The sequence below is a fragment of the Carassius gibelio genome, chromosome B2 (assembly GCF_023724105.1).
Source record: "Carassius gibelio isolate Cgi1373 ecotype wild population from Czech Republic chromosome B2, carGib1.2-hapl.c, whole genome shotgun sequence".
In the NCBI taxonomy this organism is placed as follows: domain Eukaryota; kingdom Metazoa; phylum Chordata; class Actinopteri; order Cypriniformes; family Cyprinidae; genus Carassius; species Carassius gibelio.
In genome coordinates, this window is record NC_068397.1 from 25481881 (window position 1) to 25502727 (window position 20847).

The 20847-nt window shown below is 35.9% G+C and overlaps 1 protein-coding gene across 4 annotated transcripts in view; it reads left to right on the forward strand.

The window, feature by feature from the left end:
• The first annotated feature begins 6 nt into the window (after positions 1 to 6).
• Positions 7 to 20847, forward strand: part of LOC127950816 (partitioning defective 3 homolog) — a 72127-nt gene continuing 51286 nt past the window's right edge. For 2 of the 4 annotated variants that reach the window (XM_052548126.1, XM_052548129.1), the window contains exons 1-2: positions 7 to 374; positions 13542 to 13643. In XM_052548126.1, coding sequence (XP_052404086.1) covers positions 255 to 374; positions 13542 to 13643 — 222 coding nt within the window. In that variant the 5' untranslated portion in view covers positions 7 to 254. The remainder of the gene's footprint in view (positions 375 to 13541; positions 13644 to 20847) is intronic. The other 2 variants (XM_052548127.1, XM_052548128.1) reach the window with 2 other exon arrangements.

Here is a 20847-nt window from a genome sequence, read left to right on the forward strand (position 1 = left end):
AAGCCAGTTTTCGTTGCTCCTGAACCGACTGATCACGGAGCGGTTCCCGTACAGAGATCCCAAACACTAAACAGGTGGTCATACACCGCCACACAGCGCCCGCCGCGATGAAACTGAACGGGTACCGATCGTAACTTACATTGAGCCGCAAAGGTGCTGAACCAAAGATTATTAATGATCTGGACACCAGAGCACGGGAGCCTTTGATCCCAAGTTCCCTTGGATTCGGGAAGGTCTACGGAGAGTTGGTAGCTATGAAAGTGACGGTGTGTTTCGGAAGAACTCGGGTCGTGGTTCCGTGCGGAGATGGCAACATTAAAGTGCACTCGCTCGTCCAGCAGGCCTCGATGCGGTACAGGAGAGCGATCGCCAAGGTGAGATGCTGTTTCTCTGTATCATCTGATTGTGCTCTGGAAACGTAGTTGCGCCGGTGAGGGCTACAAATATGGCGGTGTCGAGACGGAGTAAGTGAGCGGGGGAAGGGATTGGGACAGTCCGGGCACTTTAACTCTGGGAAGAATGGCTTTATTCATTAGGAAATAAAACGTTTTGTGTTTTTATCCTCATCTAGTGTGCTGGACATTCCCCTTTGTTCTTTATGTCTACGTCAGACTGCTGGAAGCCAGTGAGAAATGAGGCAAACGAAGTGAGAGAGAGCGAAGTTACTCCACGTTATTACTCTACTTTGGGACCCGTTAGAATTGACAGCCTTTACTATACGTAGTGCAATATCACGTACATTGACTTTTTGTTTACATTGCAGGTTGCTTTAACAGTAGCGTCCATATGCTTTTTGTGATGAAAATATGTCTTGAACTTTTCTTATGTGTAGCCTACGCGAGTCCTGCGCTTTGTTGTGAGCTGATGAGAGCTGCTGCTGCTAGGCTAACAGTGACAATCTATATGTCCTCTACTTGTTTGGTACATTTAAACCGTGCATTTTCTACACTTCAACAGGACGACGCGACAAAACCGGAACATTCTCTTTACGGAATCACAAAGCTGTACGTTTAGCGCGAGAGCTCACTGTCCGCGCGCATAGTTCCGGGCGTTCAGCTTCGTTGATTAGTTTCGTCGCGTCGCGGGCAGTGTGTATGGGGCTCTAGAAGTGCGCTTTCTACTTTATTACTAATTTAAAAAAAGTTTTACTCATAAAAAAAATAAGGATTTAAAGAAATATAATTACAACTATCTAGAAATGTCACTCTTTTAGAAAACGTGGTTTTATTTTCTACATACAGCGGGTCGACTTTTCATGGGCGCTGCCATGCAAGTTCAGCGCAAACTCCGCCCCACTGCCAATTCTAGATATTATATTAGTTTTAGCATTGTTAAAGACACACACAACTTTACAACAATAAAACAATTATTAATGCCTACCTTTAACCATAACATTAGGATTGATATCATAGATCTCATTAAGGGCGTTCATGCTATAACCATTAAGTTTTAATAATCATTCAAATTCTTTGAGATTATGGAAATCAAAGCTAAACCAATAACAACACCGAGGACTGATGTCGTAGGAATTACTTTCAGAATGTTTTTATTCCCCAGTTGAAAAATACTGACTGTCAATCAGAATCCACATTTAAAGAGCTCAAGCAAACAGAACATAAATGTAAACCGAGTTATTGTTATAGTTAATGTTCTTTTTGTGAATAGGCCTTTACTGTTTTTCTGAACTAAATCTAAGACGATGGGTCATTTATGAATCGTACATTCGTGTCACGTGACAAATGATCCGAAAGCCTCAGGTGAATGAATCATTTGAGTTTCTCCTGATTTATGTTTTGCTGCCTATATAGTTTATAATATCTTAATTTGGAATATGAATGATCAAATGAAAAATGTAATGTGTGCAGGGAATTTAGTCATTGAAAATATGTTTCCATTTTAACACCTGGCCTAAATTTACTTCTAAATGGTTTGAATTATGATTAATTTATTTTGAACTTGAGAGTCTCTGATCTTCCCACCACAAATCCATGAAGTCAGAACTTTTCTTTGACAGGTTATATTACATTAACAATAATAATACTTTTACAAAGCAAAAATGGATACACAGGTTTGATAAACAGGTTGGTTCATGTTCTGAACATAAACCTGTCCAAACTTTTTCCTGGCATGAATCACCAACTCGCAAAAAATAACTGCGATTGCATCCAGTAATGTCTGTAGATATATGTAGTATGAGATGGAAAACAAATTTAGATGTTAATCGCTTGGGCTGCCCTGTTGACCACCATTTGCACCAGCAGATCTCCCAGAATACCCCAAAGTCTGGTTTGCACCCGGGAGAAATCAGCATTCAGGATCAGCACTTAGACTAATAGCGTTCAATACACTGCTTTTACAGTTAAATGATCCGAGGCTCAGAGATTTTAGCTTGATATATGAGTTAAGAGAGCAGGGGTGAGCAAGACAAAAGCATGTTTGTTCACATGAATAAATAATTTTCACTTTTAGTAGCATATGAGCAGAATTGTTTATATGTTGTTTATAGGTGTTGCTGGCCACCTGTGAGCTTGTGTGTGTGTGTGTGTAGTCAATGATTTATTGTTAAATGAAAGTTGTTGCCACTGTTTGCGCTCTTAAAAAGAACATCTGTTAGTGTATATGTCTACGATGATGACAGCTGTTATGATGATGATGTAGAGTTTTATCGTGATGATATAGCATTCAATTGTGATGAAGCAGTTATAATAATCATATGGAGTGTTATTGTTATGGCAAATCAGATTTTATGAAGTTAAGGATGACCTGATGTAAAATTAGGCCAGTTTCATGTCAGCTGACCCCGACCGTTAATATTTCTCATGTTCAAGTATGCACGGTCAGTAGGCTACACAAACACCAACTGCGTATGCACAGGCTTTGTGAAGAAGTCCGCAGCAGGAAGAAGAGTTTATGTGAACTTTAATATGAATCTGTACCTCACATGGAACTATGGAACAGCTTCCGAACACTTGAAATATATGCACGAAAACATTTTGGTGATTTATAATGTTTTTGTGCCTTTAGTGGGGCTCAACAATAACGCAAAGTATCGGATGTGGATCGGTCTCGTCTGACTGATACCTGATCCGCAGAAAATGCCAGTATCGGAGCCGATACCGATCCCGAGTATCGGGTCAATGCATCTCTACTGACGGCACCCATTCACTACAGAGGATCCACTAGTAGAGCAAGTGATGTAATGATATTGAACCGCGCTTGTGAGTTTTGGAGCTAATAATAGCTAATATTATGCTGATTTGGAGTGCTGTTATTATGATGGTAAGTCAGTATGATGATTTGGTGTGTGTGTAGAGTGTTGTTTAGATGATTTAGCTTGTATTGTGATGGTGTGTGGAGTGTAGTTAAGAGAGAATGTTGCTGTTTTTACATTGCTTTATTACAAGGAAGTGGAGGGTTGTTGTGATGTAGATGATATGCTGATGTCCATTTGTAGTTTATATCGCAGGAAGTGGTGTGAATAATAAAGTACAGTGGGTGTCATAGAGAGAGATAAATACAGGCACTGAAACAAGGACAGTGTTTGTGAATGCGTCCTTGGTTCTGTTACATTGTCACACGTTCCATTTGCTTTTCTCTTTCCCCCAAATACCTCTGCTACTCTTTAACTACATTCAACTCACCTTTTTCTTTCTGTTCACATTGCTTTTATTCTCCTTCTAGGTTCTAGTCTTTCAGCTGCTCAGACTGCGGCTACTCTTTAGGCCAATCAAACAAATAGAGGTTTTGTGTGAGACTTTGAGGTTCGAATTTTGGGCTGATCTGTTGTATGTAAGTTTTGTATTTGAATGGAATATTTTAATTAAGATTTACTGAAAATGTATTCACCTTCAGGCCATCCAAGCTGTATATGAGTTTGTGTCTTCATTGGAACAGATTTGGAGAGTTTTTTTTGTTTTTTTTTTTTGTTTTTTTTAGCGTTACTACTATGGGTGCCATCAGAATGAAAGTCCAAACATCTGAAATAAGCATCACAAGAAGAATCCACAAGTAATCCACACAACTTCAGTCCATCAATTTAAATTTTGTGATTTGTTTGTAGGAAGCAAATCCATCATTAAGGTGTTTTAACACCAACATTTTACTCATGGACAAAATTAACATTGTCCTCTATCAATAAAATAGCTTTCTCCAGTAAACATTTAGTGCATTTAGTTTGATGTGAAAAAGCCATCCCAGCTATTTTGTTTACATGCATTTTTATGCTAAAATCTGAGAAATGTGTTTATAATATGACAGAAATGGATGCATTGCTGAATATTGGATTTGTTAAGCATGCAAAGGCAAGCGGAAGTAATGCGTGCTTCCCTCAGTCTGTGGTTCATGCATAAGTGAGTTCAAGTCAGTGTGGGAAAAGTCTGTAGATTGTTGTACAGCTGAGTGTGTTTTTACTTTGATCAGAGGACTTTATAAGCTCCAAATGAACTTGATTCTCCCTCGTCCCTGAGGGTGTCTGTATCTGTAATCTCTCAGTGATGTGATTGAGTAGATTGAGGGCTCAGCTGTCACACTGACACAGAACAAGAGTTACACAAGCTGTGGAAATGTTTCAAAAGCAGGAGCCTAAAAATTAGGGACTGTGTCCGATATAGAGCCAATAAGGAACTGTTAAAAAAAAATAAAAAATTATAATATATATAAATGTATGGTTGTTTCTGTGTTTTAAAAATGTCTGGGAGGAGCTTTGATTTGGTTGATTGTGTTTAATTGGTGTAGCTCTATAACAGGTAACTCCCTGAGGCATCATTATCATGGGATTCTTGGTAATTCCCAATCTTGACTGGCACTGTGCTCCAGGCCACCATAGGTTTTACTATAAAACATTTATTGTGTATTGATAGTTATATATAGTTATTGCTGTATAAAGAAATACAGAAACATTTAGCGCAAGTATAACCTGTAAATGTGGTTTGGAATCATCTGTCACTTTGAATCTTGTCTATGTAATGACTGTAAATAGTGTTTTCTTGAGCTTTGCTGCTTCACTCTTTTTTTATTGGTGGGTCCCCATATTTCTTAATCCTAGATTTGAATGAAGCTGTTGGTGTACTAGAGGATATTTTGGAAAACCGTGTTAGTAAGTTCCCTGCAGAGAACCACAGCCTCTTGCTGAACATTCATTGGAGAAACTCTCAGATAACCTTTTTAGAAAACTCAATTCAGTCTCGTTGGGAAAATGCGCTTGTGGCAAAACTGTCTGTGAAATATGTGACCCTGAACCACAAAACCAGTCTTAAATCGTTGGGGTATATTTTTAGCAATAGCCAAAAAAAACATTGTATGGGTCAAAAACATCTACATCGAATGGGCTTTTCTTTTATGCCAAATATCATTGGGATATTAAGTAAAGATCATGTTTCATGAAGATATTTTGTAAATTTCCTACCTTAAATATATCAAATCTTATTTTCTGATTAGTAATATGCATTGCTAAGAATTCATTTGGACAACTTTAAAGGCGATTTTCTCAGTATTTAGATTTTTTTTGCACACTCAGATTTCAGATTTTCAAATAGTTGTATAACAAATATTGTCAGATCCTAATCAACCATAAATTAATGGAAAGCATATTTATTCAGCTTTCAGATAATGGATAAATATCATTTTCGAAAAATGGACACATAAGACTGGTTATGTGGTCCAGGGTCACATATTACATTGCTTCTTGTACATTTTACAACATTTTCACAGTAAAATATTCAGCGAGTGGTGCTAAAAGTGTGTTCAGGTTTATCTGAAACTGATAAACATCATTCTGGCAGCGTTCTATTACGTTGGTTGTTGTACATTTTGTGCTAGTCAAGACATGAAATATCTGGGTAAATTGGCTCTATTGCACTGGAAAACAATGTACCATCTTCATTAAAACTGTACTCTAAACTATAATGTTAATAAAAGCAAATGTGAAATAGAAATGCATTTGCTGAAGCAGCCATGCCATCTCCGTTGCTTCAAGTCTTTAAGCCCTTTGAACATGACTCGTGTTTTTCTAGGAGTCATACCGAGTGCTCTGCATTGCAATTGCAATGCTGCACCAGGTGAGCTACCAAGCAAGTTTACTACGTCATATGGAGCTGCTTATGTGATGCAGACCTCAAACTGTATTAGTTTGCAAACCATGCACTGTGGGAACATGTCTGATGTCAAAACGTAGTATTGTGCAAGGACCTATGCAAAAATAAGTCTTTATTAATTAATAATCTGCTCCTCTAATCGTAATTGGTGTAAAAAGCAGTCAAAGCTGTTGGTGTTTTCCTGTAATTTCAGCTGGAAGCTGCAGTGAATTGTGTATTTAGGGAAATTCTGGAATGTTTTTTGCTACACAAATTAAAAGTGTTCACCAATTTTTGCAGTGTAAAATGTTGTAAACCCTATAGAATACCATTCACATAAACAGACCAAATAACCAAATTAACCACTTTATTAACCATTTATATTAACTAAAACTAAACTGCATGCCTTAAACCCTGCAGTCCACCACAAACACAGTAAAGTCTGTAAGAAAACAGCATGGACTGGACACAACTATGGTGTAATGTTCTCGGTAATGCTGGGGGTCACACATACTTAATTGGTTCAATATCTCTTAAAGTGACAGTGACACATTAAGATGGGCTGTGCAGACCCACGTGATTAAGTTGGTTAGTTGTCAGACATTCATTAAATGTCTGTTTGAGTTTTAAATGTCAGACTGACCCTCCATCTTCAGTTTAGGAAACACACACAACTTTGTATATGTGTTGTTGTGGTACTTCCCATTCACATTGTTTTTCTTCCTATAAGATAACCATGATTACTACTCTAACAAAAAATATAATGCTATTGTCATGTTTTTTGGTGGTGTACTATAGTAATATCATAATAATATTCTTATAAATACCATGGTGTGTAATGTGTATATAGCTATATACCTGTATGGCAATCACATGAATATGACATTACCTTTTTCCTCATCACATGAATCATGTATCTGTACTTTTAAACGTGTTGATAACTGCCTTTGCTGTAGATATGAAATAAAACCTCATTTAGTACAAAGATGCTAATTTTGACTGGTTTTGACAGGTTTTGCTTTTCTCATGAGTAAATTCAGAAATGTTAGTTAAACCTGTCCATGCAAGTGAACACAGTGTGTGTTTGTGAGCGTTTGTTTGTAGGTTGGTAAATTGTTTGTGCAAGTTGTTTATCTGGGTGCCAAGCTATTCTGAATAGCATGAGTTCCACAGAGGGGTTTTTCAGGCTGCACGAAGCTCATGGAGGACTTATTCCTCAGGCGACTGCTTTTAGCAGCACGGTTTTTGCATTTGTGTGAATCTCCTGGTGTGTGTGTTTGTGTGTGAGGGAGAGATGGGGGATTGTGTCTTTATATGGTAATATCTGTAAGTTCTCTGTCATGATATTTAAAACATCAGCACTAATGTCACTGGAATAGTCAAAGACGGCAGCTTTCTGCTGTAAGCAGCTGTGAGTGTGTGTATAAACATACAGGATTCACTGTATATGGGTGTTTCCTCGGCTGAGAGCAATTTTATGTCCCAGGGGTTCATTTTTACTAAAACTAACATGTTTCTTTTTGTGATATGAAGGTCACATAAAAACTTAAAAAAATATATATATTTCTGTGTCTTCATCCTTTGTTTCTTCTTTTCAAATGCTTTTTTTATGTTTTACAAGTGGGAATGCAGCACAATACATTGGTGCCCTATTGGTAACTTTATTGTCTTATTTTTCATGTTTTTAAATTTTTCGACTATAACTGCACATTATGATGGTGTTATGCATAAATTAATGTATAATTAAAGCAATTCATTTTAGTTTTTAATAGTTTTTAAAATGTATTTATACCAAATTTTGTATTCGTATTTATGAATACTGGCAAACAAATGTTTTAGTGCATTTCTTTGTCTTCAGTCTCCAATATAAAAGTCCATGATAAAATAGTTGCATTTTAAAAATGATAATAATCTAAACAGAGTGAACTAAAAATGTTTTAGATTTTTTTTTGAAAATGATTCTACATTTTGAATGTCCCAGTTTTGCGGTTAGTCACATTTTATCAAAAAAATTTGGTGAATTTGTCATATTTAGAAAATTTTTAATATTAAAAAGTTTTTTTTTATAATGTCTTTATGGTGCTGTTGAGTCCTTATTTAAGCTTGATATCTCCAATCCTCATTTACTTAGAATAAATAACTGGGAGATTCTTAAAAAATGATATTGTGTGATTCATGAGGAAAAAGTCGTGTTTTGATCAACCCGAAGATGAGATGCTGAATCTGTGACTGGTTTTACGAGGTTAACAGTCATTTTTGGAGTCTGTCCTTCTGCCTGCGGACCTAGCTGATGACAGATGAGTGCTAACGGACGGTCTATATTTAACTCAGACAAGGCATTAATGGATGTGACTTAATTGAGTCTCAGTGAAATGAGTTTGACTCGGTGCATGTGCGCGCTTCATGGGGAAGAACCTCTCAGATGGAGAGTGAGTTTATGGGTTCAGTGTCATCTGTTCTGAAATGTTGGACAAAGACACACAGAACGAAAGAAAATGCAGAAATCTGAAAACATGAGACAGCATTGTGTGTGCGTTATGTAAGAGTGCAGCTGTGCTACAGGGATTTGCTCTTCTGTGCTTGTGTACAGATACGCTTATGAAAGGGAGAGTGGAGCAAAGGTTCACAGATTTTAGTGATGAGATTTTAAGGGTGTTTTAAGCTTTGGTGTGAAGTTGGAATTAATTACTTTTTATTTGGATCAAAAAGGGTTAGTTTGTGGGTAACCAAAGAGTTGCTGTTTTTTCTTATTGTATATAAAAATTGTATTTACAAAAATACAATGAAAGTCAATGGGGACAAGTAATGGTTTGGTTACCAACATTCTTCAAAATAGCTTCTTCTGCGTTAATTTTTGTCTGAACGATTGTTTTAATTAATTTAATAACAATTGATGTATTTGTAATTTGCTGAGAAAATCCCCCTAAATGATAATAATTAAGAAATATTTTTGGAATGTAACATTATATCATTATTGAAATATTATTGATCTCAACTCACAAATGCATTGCTTATTCTGATAATGGGAAATATTACAGATTTTGAGGTTCAGGTTGGGGGCATGAATAATTAAATTTGTATTGTCTTATTTTCTTTACGCTATTTAATTAATAAATTGACAGGCATAATGTCTTTATTTCAAGCCTTTTGATAATATTAAGTCTTTATATTGTCCCCCTCGATCAGAGCATCTATTATTTCAGCCATATAGCCACTGAGGGAGACTGTAGCTGAAAGCATGGAATACATGAAGAGATTCAGAATAATTTCTGTGATGGTATTTTTTAAATCTCTGGACATAGTCGTGTAGCTGGTTGACTTACTTCTCAGTTTCTGATGTAATCACATCTCTTCTCAAACTGAATTCAAATATTCTCTTTTGAATTTTAATGTTTTCTTCCTGAATCAAATTGAATCAAACCTGCCACTGAATTGAATCTCAGTTATATTGAATCTCTTCGCGAGTTCAATCTTATCACATCTTCTGTCCAGGTGATGGAATGGAATCACATCTTGAATAAACATCTTGCATAAAATTGCGTCACAAACTAATTCATAACTCTTCTTTTTTTCTTTTTCTCTTTATTATTAACAAAAAACACAATTATACAAAGAGTTTAACACTATTTTGGTACATTAATCGAAACAGGACAATAATGATAAAAAAAAAAACACTCTTCTTAGAAATGAAGTAGATAGTTTTTGCGCTAATAATGTCACCTAGAGGTATGGCCCAATGTCAGTTATTCCTTACATATTTTACCAGTCTTATAAAAGCACCACCAGTGTTTACCCTTGTTTTAACCAGTTGTCTGTCTGTGTGTATTTTAGCAAATCTTCAAATTTTGGGTTGCATTTCTACCATGTCTCATTAAATTTGATCATTTAACATGTCAGTGTTGCCACACTGGCTAAACTGTCTGGCTCCGCCTGCTACAGTAGCCACGCCCCAAACTCTCGCTATTGGTTGAGCTGGAAAGAGATTGAGACTGATCTTAGCAGGCTACTTTAAATGTTTGATGGTGCCTGGGAGGCTCAATGATTACAATTTTGGGGAGATAAACCCATGAAAGGCATACTTATGAGGGATGTAACGATAAACCACAAGTCGGTTGAAAATGAATACAAATGTTACGATTTAAATTGGTTGATGTTAAATGAATCGCGGGGGTAGGCGTTTATATGAATTTATCTCTGAGGGGAACTGACTGTCTTTAGAAAAGTTTAGATGTTTTTTTCTTCATTTTGCAAGTAGTGTTCATAAGAGCAGCGCTGCTTTGTTTACAGCAGTAGCCAAGGAAACACTATATTTCTGCTTCGTAAGCGCCATCTGCTGTCAGAGAGGGAATCTGCATTCTTTTCCTTTTTTCCCCCAGATGTTTTATTTAGCAAAGTTTCACGAAACTAAAGTCAGACCATTCCATTTTTGCAGCATCTTGGATTGTCACTAAAATACAATGGTTGCCTCTTTTATTTCTGTTATTTATCTGTTTGATTTGCTATACATTTTAAAATTTCATTGTAATTTTATTTGACATTTCAATTTCACAAAGAAAAGTGCAGCATTTTGTCCAAGTAAAAATCTCATTTTGTGAGAAAAAACTGTGAGAAAATCACATTGTGAAATCAGCATTGTGAATCACATCGCATTGTGAGTTGAGTGAATCGTTACATCCCTAATATTTATAGTAGTCGGTTAACAGAACACATTTTGACCATTTTTTTATAATGAATGTCACCTCAAACCTGAATCTCTTTACAGAAGTGATTTGAATGAATCCTCTTCAGTCAAATTGAATCATTTCTTGACCTGGATCTCCTCATCAGATCAATGCAGGATCTTCTCGTTTACTCCTCATGAAATTGCATCGTGTTCTAAATGATTTCTCTGCAAATTTCTGTTTTCAACTCTTTAAACATTGCCAGCCAGCCTGTGAAAACATGCCAATGATCATGCTTCAAAATGTATCAAACAACAGTAAGAACACGTTCCTTAGCACTGTTTGTCACATTTTGAAGTATTTCAGATGCCCGCTTGCCTCTTTAGAGTAAACACACATTAAGCGGACCATGAGTGTGTGTGAGTTAGCAACTGCGAAATGACTCTTATTTCCTGTATCCTGCAGAAAGAGAGCCAGTCTGTTGAAAAGAGAGGCTTCATAAAGGCTCTTTCTCATGAAAACACTTTGCTCTCTGTTGGGGGAGACTGACGTTCCCTTGTTGGACTGCATGTTTGGGTTAACGGACATGTGCTTTCTCTGTCAGGAGACTTTAAGAAGCTTTATTAGCATCAGAAACGAGGGATTACATTACCAAAGCATTAATAAACATCACACATGTATACACCCACACAAACACAGTTAGGATAGCAGTGTAAAGTAAGTTTGAATATCAGGTTGCTGTGTACATGTCTCTCCTCCTCGGCTGCTCAATAAGACATAGGCTCTCGTATCAAATATACACACTTGTCTTTGACAGCACAATCCTCTCGGCTTACACACACGGGGCTTTCTGAGAGTGAACTTCTCACGTTACTGAACGCGTCCTCGTTTGGGATTATTTGGTTCTCTACTGAGAGGGAGAAAGGAATGGCGAGGAGACATAAAGGGACCTTTAGCTGGTCTGGTTTCTTTTGTGTGTGGAGAAAGACAGATTGTGATGGTTAGAGATGTGGAAGCATCACTTCTCTCTGCAGAAGAGACTCCTGGAGGAAAAGGGCTGGGCTAAGCAGGTAGAGTCAGTGCTGATTGGTTCATAACTGTGGTACATCGTGACATCATGATTTAGTTTGGCCTGCAAGTTACTTATTCACTGTAGTCTGTTTTGACTTCATGGTGAAACTCTCTTTATGCTTTGATGGTTTTTAAATAATTTATAAGTGTTGATTGCAGTTTTTCAAAACCCCTGAACTTTAGCGCTATAAAACCTGTACCATTTATGTTACAGAGGTGCACTTTCTCTTTTCTAAGCAGCTAAATGACCTCATAAAATCATATTTGAGGGTTCTGTGGCTGGATCATGTCAATAAGCTTCGAGATCTGAGAAAAAAAATACTTTAATATAAAAACTTTTCCTGGAAAACAGAACAAAAACATTTATGATTCATCCAGCACGACACATTTTTTGTCCAATAAATTATGAAAAAAATACAATAAAATATTTATTAATTTCTATTGTTTATTAATTTTTTTATGAATTTTGATATTAGTATAATCGGTATTAGTTGAATAATAATAATAATACAAATTAATGTACAACAAATTAGTAATAATATAATAATAGTTACTAATAATGATCATGGTAATTATATTATTATTATTATTATTTCTTTAAAATATTACATTAGTTTATTCAATTCATATTAAAAATTATTATCATCATCATCATCGTCATTATTATTAATAAATCATAATTTCGTTAATAATAGTCTCTATGTTCAGTTAAATGGTTTGGGTTCCTGAATAAATATAATAATAATAATAATAATAATAATAATAATAATAATAGTAATAATAATAATATTTAATAGTATAATAGTTTTAGTAGTGGTATTATGTGGTGAGTGGGGCGGGGCCGAGGGACGTGGGAACAAGGAGTGAGGCCGGGCGGAATGATTGGGAAATCAGCGACACCTGCGCCCCACCGCGAGTCCCACGTAGGAGAGGGAAGGATATAAAACTGGAGCGACGGTAGTGAAGGACAAGAGAGGACCAGGCCTGGGCTTTTAGTTGTGTTTGCTTTTTATTTTCGTGCATCAGTCGTCCGTGAGGGGCTGATGCGCTGTTTTGTTTATTTTGTGATTATTAAAGTTTCAATTGATTGTGCGCCGGTTCCCGCCTCCTCCTTCCCGATGAATATGGAGATTTTATCTTTACATATTATTTATGTAAGATAATTTAAATATTATATTATTCTTATTTCTATTAAATATTATTATATTAAATATTACATAATCATTTTATATTAAGCTTAATTACTGTGATTACCTTTTTTTTGTTTACTTCTTTGTTTTCTTGTTTTTGCTTTTGTTTTTGTAACTTGCCCCTGTCTGGAAAGTGCATTTCAGTTTTGATTGATAAATGTTTCTGTCCCATAGTTTGGTTCTCTTTCTCTCTATGGCTTTGATCTACAGTTGCTCTCTGTTGTCTGTGGCTATGTGCTGATCGTATTTGTGTGTGTGTGTGTGTTGTGTTCTGTCTATCTTGTTGGTGTCATGATGAGTGGTAATGACCTGTGTGTCTGTGGGTTGTCCTGTCTGATTCAGGTGCATTACCCTGAGTAGTTAAACCCTCATTATGTGTGTGTGTTTTTCATCATTGATTAGAGTATCCTGATGGAGTCTCTCTGTGTGTGTGTGTGTGTGTGTGTGAGAGAGAGAGAGAGAGAGAGAGAGAGAGGGTGTAGAAATACTTAAACTTAAGCCAAAGTCAAACAGAAGTTTACCATGTTCTCTCTGTGTGTCTCTCTCAGGGTGAAGAGTACTGGGTTCAGGTGTACCGGCTGGAGCATGGTGATGGAGGAATTCTTGACCTGGATGATGTTCTGTGTGATGTGGCCGATGACAAAGACAGAGTGAGACATGCTCTCAAACACACACACACACACACACACACACTCGCCAAACACTGCTAGCATTCTCTTCTAAAACGGGCATCGCTCCTGTCTGTTGCTTTAGTAGTATATATTTAAGTTACAGGTATCAGATGACTGTTGTCTTCCCATAACCATGACCTAATTTGAGGACGGTCTCTCACACACACACACACACAACACACACGCACACGCACACACTGCTTTAAACTCCAGTCATTCTTTCTATTGATATGTCACTAGACCTGTATGGTATCTGCATCTGCAGAAACGCCGCAGGTTTCCACACCATTCCAGCCTGCTTCATTCATAACACATTCTACACATTCCACTGCTTTTGTGTTCGTATTTGAAAATTTTGAGATAATTTGCTAATGACTTCTGCTCCGAATTAGACAGCTACCAATTAATTTTCAATCTTGGGTATTCAATTTTGCATGATCAATAATATTTCACAGTTTGATTGATTTTTTATGTAATCTTTAAAGATGAATTAATAATTTAATAACACCGTTGATTTTAATTTTAAGCACAAAATAAAATAAATATCCATTGTCATATTGCAAATTAAAATGTTGTGATGCCAATGACATTAATTAGTTTATTTATTTATTTATTTATTATTAGTCTTTGTAATGTTGTGAACATTGCTTGGGTCCCTTATTAAGAATATCATTAATATGATATAATAACAATACTAACAACAAAAAATTATTATTGTTATTTAAAATATACTTATAAACCATTTAAAAATGTAAAAACAATTGATTTGAGTTTTTAGACTTTTATATATAAATATATATTTTGACAGAATAGTGTAACATTTTATTTTTGGTCATTTATCAGTTAATGGCAATAATAATGATTAATAATAATAATTATTATTGTTATTATTGTTAGTGGTGGTGGTGTTATTATTATTTGGAAATTGTAATTGTATTTATAGCAGCCTACATAATGTGCATGTTTCTTTGTACTTGTATAGAGTCCCATATTAAAAATCTGTTATTCAATCATTATATAACTTAATTAAAAACTTTTTTAAAACGTAATTTTATTGTAGGTTTGTTTTGGCAATATAATTCTAATCCGGTATTGACATAACATTAACAAAATTATTGGCTTATTGATACAGAGCAGAATTTTAATATTGACGCATCTCTAATTAGTTGTACTGTACATTCAAAGTCATAAAAGTAAACAGTTGTGAATATTTAATGAGCAGAATGAATGGATGACTGATTAAAATGGCAGGAGAGCTCTCGGTTTTGTGCAGGGTGACTCTGCCCCCCTGTGGTCAAACACAGGCAGTACATTGCAGCATCGCGCTGACCCAGAACAGATGATATCGGCTTACCGAGACCACAGACACTTTGCTAGAATGTAGTTGTGTGTTTGATGTGGTGGGTGTGTCTGGGCGTGTGTGTGTTATTTTAGTTCTCTGAGTGAAATAAAAGACACTTCACATCTGAGCCTGAGGGAGCGTGTGAGATCATTCCACCAGGAAAACGCTCACACATTTATAGCTGATAGTGTCTAGTTTTACCTTAAAAAGGCCATACCTTCTGTCAGCCAGTGCACGTGTCACTTCCTGGTATCTCACACAAATTTACTGAATGACTCATGCTGCACCTGTGTTCACGGGAAACGCTGTCCGCAAACAGGAAGTGCTGCAGTACTGTATGCTTTAATGTGGTTTAGTGTGACTCATTCAACTTGGAATCACACAACAGCACAGAAACTAACACATGTGTTTTAAAAACTCTCTGTACAAATGTGGACTGTCTAATATTAATAGTCCATAACCAGTTTTCTAATTGTCTGCTGTAAACCATGGTCCATTTCAGGCTAAACGCACAAACCCAGGCAAACACACTGAGAGCAGGGTTATTAGAGTTTTGTGTTCTTAATTTACTTCTTATTTATTTTTTACATGTCCTTTCATTTTAGTTTTGTTTACTGAGTGCATATTTAAATTTTTTTATTTGTGTGTGTGTGTGTGTGTGTGTGTGTGTGTGTATTTATTTAATAGTTTTTAAGTTAAAGTATTTTAAGGTATTTTAACAAACAAAATTAATACAAATTGAAATATGTTTTGCGTTTAATTTAAGTATGTAATCTGTATAATTCAAATGTTTTACTTTTTTTTTAAAGAATATTATTTCTATATTTTAGAATTTTAATGTATGTTAAGTTATTGTTAAAAAATATAATGTTAAATGTTTTATGTGGTTTAATGTATTCAAAACTAGTTTGTAGTCATTTTGGTTTTATTTTTCTTTATTTCTTTGTTTTTGGAATCATACATTTTTTTCCAGTTTTACTACCCTTCAGAAGTTTGAGGGTTTTTTTTGTTTTTTTTTTTTGTTTTTTTACAGAAATTAATTCTTATTCAGCAGTGATGCATAAACTGATCAAAACAAAGTAAAAAACTATCAGTGTTTCAAAAAACGTCTATTTCAAATAAACTTTCTATTTGCAAATAACTATCTAGCTCAACCATTTTTATATCTGATGAATCTGATCAAAGGATTATGAATAAGCTACATTTTAAAATATTCAAGATTCAAGATCAACTAAATGAAAAAATACATTCAAATATATAAATATATTCTAATATTTCACTATATTACTCTCACTTTTTTACTGTTTTTGATCATAAATGCATTTTTGGGTGAGCTTAAGAGACTTTTTGTGAAAAATAATTAAAAAATAATTTACATATATATATTTATTATTATTATTATTATTATTATTATTTATTTATTTATTTTTTCACAGAAAATAAATTTTGCATTAATGGTGTGAGTGGATATTTCTTTATCATCCATGTTCTCTTTTTATGTACCTTGTAAAAGTTTATTAAAATGAAACGCACATTTCCTCTATTAATTGAACTAGATTATTACTTGATTTTAATCAGCCTTATGTTAACATGATATTTCAGTTGTATGCCTTTATATTTTGTTACATTTATTTGTGATGCAGTGCCTTGCCCTGTATATCTGGTCTGTAATGCCTTACTGCAGACACATTTGGTTATTTCACACTGTAGAACAATTCTACAAATATTTTCTGCTGGAATCAAACTTTTTTTTTTTAACCCACCAAAAAAAAAAAAAAAAAGTCAGTAGAGGGCACCAAAGATTCAGCTTAAACATGCATTCTCTCTCTCTCTCTCTCTCATTCTCTCTCTCTCTCTCTCCAGCACACTTTTATTTTTTCTCGTCAAGGCTTGTCTTAATGAACAATGAATCTGCTAAGGTTTGGCCCTCTGTCAGGTATTGAGAAATGCAAAGCTCTTTTATGTCTACTCTACCCCCTTCTGTGCTAACGTCCTCTATCCTCTACTGGACAGGAAGCGGTCATCGGTTATAAACAGGACGTTAAAGCATCTAAACGTGCTGCTTCTGGTCAGACAATGTACGTGTGGACGTCTTGTTTGTGTGGATGTTTTCCTCAAGGCTTGAGGAAGTGTGTGAGTGATGGCGTCTTAACAGGAAGTGTCTGTGAGTGGGTGCAGCAGTCAGTGTTGCGTTCGGTTCTAACCACATGATCTGGAGCGTGTGTGTATGTACATGCAGACTGTGACCAAGACTCCCCTCGCCACCAGTGGCCAGTTAATCATCGCATAGATGCGTTATATTTGAAGTGTTGTGAGCTGGTGTGGCCGTCTCAAACACAAACTCATTTCCATTAGCAACAGGCCTCATGAGAAACTGAAGCATTGAGCCACGAGAGACTGTTTGCTCTCGGTCATGCTGGTTTTACATGGGTTTAGGGGTGTTGTTAGGCACAATTTACAACAAAAGTACCTTAAGGTTGGGCATGCTTGCTTTCTTCTGTTGAACACAAAAGAAGATATTTGGTAACCAAACATTTGCTGGTAGTCATCTGTAGTTGTTGTTTTTCCTCCATGCTATGAAAGTCATTGACAACCAGTGACTGTTGGTTTACCAAGAAAGTAAGTCACACAGGTCTAAAATGCGATAAGGGTAAGTAAATGATGATCAAATATTTTTTTGGGGGGGTGAACTATCCCATTAAGGCAATCTCTGTGCTAATTCACTCTTGAATGTTGAAACATTGAGCAGATATACATGCCTATAAAATTTCTCGTCTGGGCAAATTTACATTAAATATGAATAACTGATCTTGGAAACTAGAGCAATACCATTTGTCCAATCTATATACATTTCTATATATAAAACGAATGTAAACTCATTTTCCAGTCACATTTTCTAGGTTAAATAAACATTGCTTACACTATCGGAAAAATAGTGTAAGCACATAGCCACAATTGTATTTTGTATTTTTACATTAACAATGCAATCAAAATTCTATTTATTAAAGCCAAGTATGAATCTTAAAAAGTTAGTGTTTTTAAGCATTTTACATCTACTCCAAAATAGTAACAATTTAAACAGTATATTTCGTTTATTAACTGAATTTTTCGGATCATCATTCATCAAAGCTTGGTAAATATTGGTCACAGACAGAGATTTACTTGAAATTTCACCAAGTTGATTACTCACTAAAAACTTACAGATCATTTTTATGCCATTGTAAGTATTATTTTGATGTAACAGAGTGGTTATATCTAAGAGTGTGAGTTGTTTGCCGTATTTTCCGGACTATAAGTCGCACTTTTTTTCTTAGTTTGGCTGGTCCTGCGACTTATAGTCAGGTGCGACTTATTTATCAAAATTAATTTGACATGAACCAAGAGAAATGAACCAATAGAAAAGATTACCGTCTACAGCCACGAGAGGGCGCTCTGTGCTGCTCAGTGCTCCTGTAGTCTACACTGAAGACATAGAGCGCCCTCTCGTGGCTGTAGACGGTAATGTTTTCTCTTGGTTCTAAATAAATGTGACTTATATATGTTTTTTTCCTCATCATGACGTATTTTTGGACTGATGTAACTTATACTCAGGTGCGACTTATAGTCCGAAAAATACGGTACTTAAAAAATGAGTCTTCCCATTAATGCCATTATATTGTTCATTCAGACTTATTTGCGAACACGCATAAACACAAGTGGCACGATTTATCGCATTAACCAATCACAGCCGATCATAAACAGTCATATCTGATCTGATCACGGCACACTATGGGAGTCTGTTAAAACTCATTGGGCTTAGGGGAGGTGAGAGAGATGCAGACTCCCGTTGAAACGCATTGCTATTGGACAATGTTGATTTATACATTTTTTAATATTACATATTGCAATGTTGGCATTGTTATATTTATATGTAAGGCTGAAGAGTTCCAAACTACCACTGGTATTAATATCAGCCTAAAAAACTGTGCGGTGGGAGCTTCATGGAATGTTCCAATGGCCAAACAGATGCATGTAAGTCTCATTTCACCAAGTGTAATGCCAAGCGTTGGATGGAGGTGTGTGAAGCATGCAGCCACTGGACTCTGGAGCAGTGGAAACATCTGCTTCTCTGTTTGGCATTCTGATGGGCGAGTGTGTAACCTGCCCCTGTCTATTCCAGCATGACTGTTCCCCAGTGCACACAGAAAGGTCAATAAAGATATGGTTGGATGAGTTTGATGTGGAAGAACTTGACTGGCTCGCACAGAGCCCTGACCTCAACCTCATCGAACACCTTTGGGATGAATTGAAATGGAAATTGCGAGCCAGGCCTTCTCCAACATCAGCGCCTGACCTCACAAATGCTCTACTGGATGAACGGCCAAAAATGACCACAGAAACACTCCAGAATTTGATTGAAATATATATGTGCTACCCACCACTTCTCGATACCAAATGCATTAACCGGAATCTGAAGGATCACATGACACTTCTTTGTGTTTATGTGCTGGCTGTTTTACAAAGGCTTTGAAAATTGCTCATCCAATCAGATTTCGCAGCTGTAACTGTCCAACAGAAGATAAACTGTGGTCTCCTCTCCTTTGGTCGGGTTCAGACTCATATGGTCAGTTATATGTAAACTAGGCTATAGGGCAGAGTGTGTGTGTTTGTGTCAGAGCGAGGTGGGTACAACAGATTGTGAAGCTCAAAGATCATAACCTTTTAAAGAGAGGAAATGAATATCCTCACAGGAAGTATACAAATGTTCTCCTGGGAACTTCCTGTCAGCACACTTGGCGCATACAAACCTCTGTTGACCTCCAGTGTTGTGTGAAGACGTGATTTGTGTTCTCGGGTCAGTGAGTTCTTGTTTTTAGAGCCATTGTGAAAGGCATGGAGGAATTTCTCAACGCCGCTATTGCTGGTCCGTCTGTGTGGGTATTTCCAATAATACATGAGATGTCATGTTTGTTTAGGGAACCAGTAAAGAATTACTCAACCTTATGAAGAACAGCACTGCAGTGTTATTTGTAATGCTATAGTTCGTTGAGGTTTGGATTATTTAAAGCTGAAAGAAACACACACACATGGATACACTCCAACTAAAGACATTCCTCACGTCTTCATGCTTCTTTCACCTTCTTCTCTATTGTTTTCCCGTCTGTTTTTCTTCACTGCGCTGCCCTATTGTTTCTGTAGTGGGGAAAAACCATGTACTTGTGTGAGTGTGTACATTTGAAATGATTTCTTGTTGGATGAACTAGCCTGTTTCTTGTGACCAATTAAAATGTGTTTCACCCAGTAATGGTTAATATGTAAGTGTATGCATATGTAGTTCATCATGTATGCATATGTAGTGCTCATCAAATGTGGATATACTTGATTAAAAATATAGTAAAACCATAATATTGTGAAATATCATTACAGTTTAAAATAACTGTTTAATATAATTTAAAATGTCATTAATTTCTGTGACGCAAAGCTGAATTTTTAGCATCATTACTCCAGTCTTCAGTGTCACATGACCCTTCAGAAATCATTCTTATCAATATCAGTGTTGAAATCATCCCCATGTCATCCAGGATGTTCATCTTTTTTTTTTCTCATCCAGGATGTTCATCTTTTTTTTTTCTTCAGTTGAAAATAAATAAAGGATTTGAAGGAAAACATTCCAGGATTTTTCCATATAGTGGTCTTAAATGGGATCCTGGAATGTTTTCCTCAAAAACATTCATTTCTTTCCAGCTGAAGAAAGAAAGACACAAACATCTTGAATGACATGGAGGAGAATTAATTTTCAGGAAATCTTTATTCTGGAAGAGAATATTCCTTTAATGTTTTTGTAGAAACCCTGTTGCTTTT